This window comes from Pinus tabuliformis, chromosome X, assembly GCF_031772625.1.
Source record: "Pinus tabuliformis cultivar Carrire ecotype Pingquan chromosome X, CPIR1, whole genome shotgun sequence".
Classification (NCBI taxonomy): domain Eukaryota; kingdom Viridiplantae; phylum Streptophyta; class Pinopsida; order Pinales; family Pinaceae; genus Pinus; species Pinus tabuliformis.
Window position 1 is genome coordinate 700,999,991 of NC_142308.1, and position 4,014 is coordinate 701,004,004.

Below are 4,014 nucleotides of genomic sequence, written 5' to 3' on the forward strand. Positions count from 1 at the left end.
CTCAGAGGGCATCATAGTAGAAGGGTTTGCACACAACATGCAGGCATTGAAATATCTCTTAAAAGAGTGGGCCCTAAGGAAGAGAGAGCAGGAGGAGCAAGTGCTTAAAGCAGCAGAGGAGGTGATTGCATCTATGGAAGACAATACAGGACAGATCGTAGAATCCCAGGAACAAAAAGATAGGATGGATTCCCTTCTTCTAAATCGGTTTGAAATGCTGAAAGGCAGAGCGGAGAGTTGGAGACTTCGTAGCCGAGCCATATGGCTCAAAGAAGGAGATGACAACACCAAATTTTTCCATAAGCAAGCAAATGGAAGAAAGGCAATTAATACAATCTAGAAGCTCAGGGATGGTCAAGAACGCCCTGTGAAAACTTCCTACGAATTGGTAGGCTTGGCCAATACACATTTCAAGGGTATTTACAAAGATCCTCCTATTGCCACTCTAGCTGAAGTCATGCGAATTGCATAGTCCTTTCCCAGATTTGTGGATCAGGAGGCAGAGCAAGACTTGTTAAAGGAGGTGACCCTTGGAGAGCTGGAAGCAACTCTTAAGCGGTTAAAGAAGGACAAAAGCCCCGGAACGGACAGTTGGACAGTTGAATTTTACTCTGCTTTCTTTGAAATACTTAGGCTGGACCTTTTAAGATTAATAGAAGAATGCCACAGGAAGGGTAGGATGTGGGAAAGCCTTAACTCTATGTTCATAGCCCTCATACCTAAATCCGACAATCCTTCAACCTTTGACGATTTCAGGCCTATCTCTTAATGCAACTGCATATATAAGATCATCGCCAACCGCCTCAAGCCTGTCCTATCCTCACACATCTCCCTTGAACAGTTTTCCTTTCTTCAGAACAGACAAATCCACGAGGTAGTAGGCATGGCTCAGGAGCTCCTTCACTTTGTCTAGACCAAAAGCCTCAAAGGAATGATCCTGAAAATGGGCCTCTCAAAAGCTTTTGACAGAGTCAACTGGCTCTACATCTACATTCCGTTAACCCATCTGGGCTCCCCCTACCCCTTCATCAAGTTGATCATGTGTTGCATAAAAAATGTCTCATACAGTGTGCTGATCAATGGCTCTGCCTCCCCTTTTTTCCACATGGAAAGAGGCCTGAGGCAAGGTTGCCCCCTCTCCCCTCTTCTCTTCCTCCTAATTATGGAGGGCCTCAGTAGAACCATTGGTGATGAACACAATCAAGGGTGTATAAGGGGAATTAAAATTACAGAAGCCTATATTCTCACCCATCTTTTATTTGTGGACGATGTACTAGTTTTCTTAAACGGAGGTATAGGGGATATCACATCCCTCCATCGTACCCTGTCCATCTTCCTAAAAGCTACAGGTATGGTCCTTAATGAGGCAAAATCCTCGATCATTGCCATAGGCTGCACACAACATGAAGTACAGTTTTCCCTTCGGAGATTTGCATTTGCTAAAGCATCTTTCGAAGAAGGCCTGAGGTACCTCGATTATAGACTAAAACCACACGACTACAAGATTGCAGATTGGAATTGGCTTATTTCAAAAGTTGAAAGGAGACTAAACATCTGGTACCACAAATATCAATCCAGAGCAGGGATATTGGTACCCATTAAAGCTATATTGGAAGCAACTTCGGTTTATTGGATGACTCTGGGTTGTATTCCTCGAGGTATTCTGGCTCGCCTACAAAACATCTGCTGTCGCTTCGTATGGAAAGGGAAGCAGTTCGGGAGAATTTTTGCATGGGAAAGTTGGGAGTCTTTGGCCCTTCCTAAGAGATGGGGGGATGGAGAATAAAGAGGCTGGATTCATTCTCAAAGGCCTTGGCAGCTAAATTAGGGTGGCAACTGCTCAATAACAACAACCTATGGACAAAGGTGGCTGTCTCCAAGTATATATCTCCCTATAATACACTCGATTGGATTAGACAATACCAAAGGGATACTGCCAATACTCTGCATTATCTGGAAGGCAGTCATAAGCACTAAGGTTCTCATACAGAAAGGTTTGACATGGAGGATCTAGTCTGGAGCCTAGGTGCAGTTAGGCTTAGACCCCTGGGTGGGATGTGGGAATTCCCACAGGCTTTCTGAGGAGATGAGAGCACATCTATCAGATCTTGGCATATCGAACATTAGCCACATTGCAAATGAGGAGCAATCCTCTATGTTTTAGCAGGCCTAGAAATCTGAACTTGACCCAAACCTATCGCAGCCTTGGGAGCAGGAGTGGAGGGATTTCATAAAAGCCCTGACTGAGGCTCACATCAGAATCACAGAGGGGGATGACAAACTCATATGGGCTTTTGCAAAGCACGGTATATACTCCCCCAATATAGTATACCAGGTGTTGATGGAACCTTTCAAACCCCCTTTGGAGATATGGTGGAAGCATCTATGGAAGCTGAAGGCAGCCCCCCATACGAGACTCCTCATGTGGTCCATACTCCGAAACAAGGTCGCAACAGGTGCCAACCTGATGAAGCAATCCTTCTCAGGCCCATTTTGGTGTTATCTCTACAAGAGCAGTAGTGAAGACTCGGACCACCTTTTCCTTCATTGTCCCTATACACAAGAGCTTTGGAATAGCCTCCTCATATCGCTCTCCTCCCCTCACCCATGGCAGGGCTTAAACCTTGTAGAATCTTGGAATTGTTGGTGGTAGCTAGCATCTGACAAAGAAAAAAACATCCCTCTCCTCATAAGCTGGGCCATCTGGATAGCCAGAAATCAAATCATATTCTAGCAAAAATAACCCCACTGGCCCTCAATTACCACCAGAATCCTTGCAGATTACAACTCCATCCCGGAAGATGACTCCCAACCTGCTCTTAGGACCATTACTCTAGAAGTCATCAACACCTCCCTGCCTTGGGTTTATTTCGATGGGTCGGCCTAGGAGACAGGTTGTGGGGGGGGGAGCCATTCTACACCTATCACAATCCCACTCCTTCCAAATCCAAATGGGGATAGGAAGGGGGAATAATAACTATGCTGAGCTCTTAGCAACCAAAAATATCATACATTATGCATTGAGCAAACACTGCCAGCATTTACAACTATTTAGAGACTCAAAGATAATATGCAACTAGTTAAATAAGAAATCACAATGCAATGCATATTCTCTTAAACATATTCTGGAGGAGGCTCACAGACTTATATCTCATTTTGACTCTTTTTCTTGCCTACACATCTACAGGGAACACAACTCAGCTGTTGACCTCCTATCCAAGGAATCAACGCACCGGGATGATGAAAATTGGTTGATTCAGGAGGATTGCGACGACAACACCTATCAGTTCTATCATAGGCCGTTTATGGACCCTGGAATATAAATAGGGTTTTTTGTCACTTTTGGAACAACTTTTAATTTAAGGATCACCTTTAAATATTCATAGTTTTTATATGTTTTACCTTAGTATTGGTCTCTCTGCGAAGAGTACAACAACATACACAAATGCTTATTTTTGAATAGTCCCACCCTTGTGGTGGAAGTCTAGTTTTTGAGTTTTTGATTGTCATTATGGAACACCATATGAATATGCTTTGCATCTACAAAATGTAATTTTCTTACTTAATAAAGAAAATTGCGACTTTTTCCATGGGAAAAAAAAAAACAATCTTTCATTCATATTCAAATAGCCCTGCATCACAATATTTTTCCATGTCTTTGTCCCTGCTTTGCATTATGTCTTTGTCTTTCCTTTGTTGTCATGGAGTCTTGCCTTTACCTTGCATCAAAACATAATAAATCAACCAAACAGTCTTCAAATCAGCCTTAAACAAAACATGTATGTAAGCATACCTTGCACCCATACACAACAAGCGTACCAAGCAACCAATCTTCTTTGGAAACATAACAACCATATATAGTATACCTTGTTGCTTCTTTTCCATAACAATATATGAAATCAACTCAACATGTAATAAAAACATATGAAATAGGCTAACAAGTTGTTCTCCTTTACGTCCAAGACATGCGTCACCATATTTTCATGCTCCTTTACCACTTTTTGTTCCTACTGT

General features: G+C 42.7%; 1 protein-coding gene across 1 annotated transcript; it reads left to right on the forward strand.

Moving 5' to 3' along the window:
- Nucleotides 1-1,351: 1,351 nt before the first annotated feature.
- On the forward strand, nucleotides 1,352-1,786 carry LOC149141917 (uncharacterized). The gene has a single exon (XM_089451362.1). The coding sequence runs from the start codon at nucleotides 1,352-1,354 to the stop codon at nucleotides 1,784-1,786; it is 435 nt and encodes a 144-aa protein (XP_089307488.1).
- Nucleotides 1,787-4,014: the final 2,228 nt, after the last annotated feature.

Bases quoted from the DNA above. Each gene is read 5' to 3' on its own strand.
- LOC149141917 (XM_089451362.1), top strand. From the start codon at position 1,352: ATGGTCCTTAATGAGGCAAAATCCTCGATCATTGCCATAGGCTGCACA.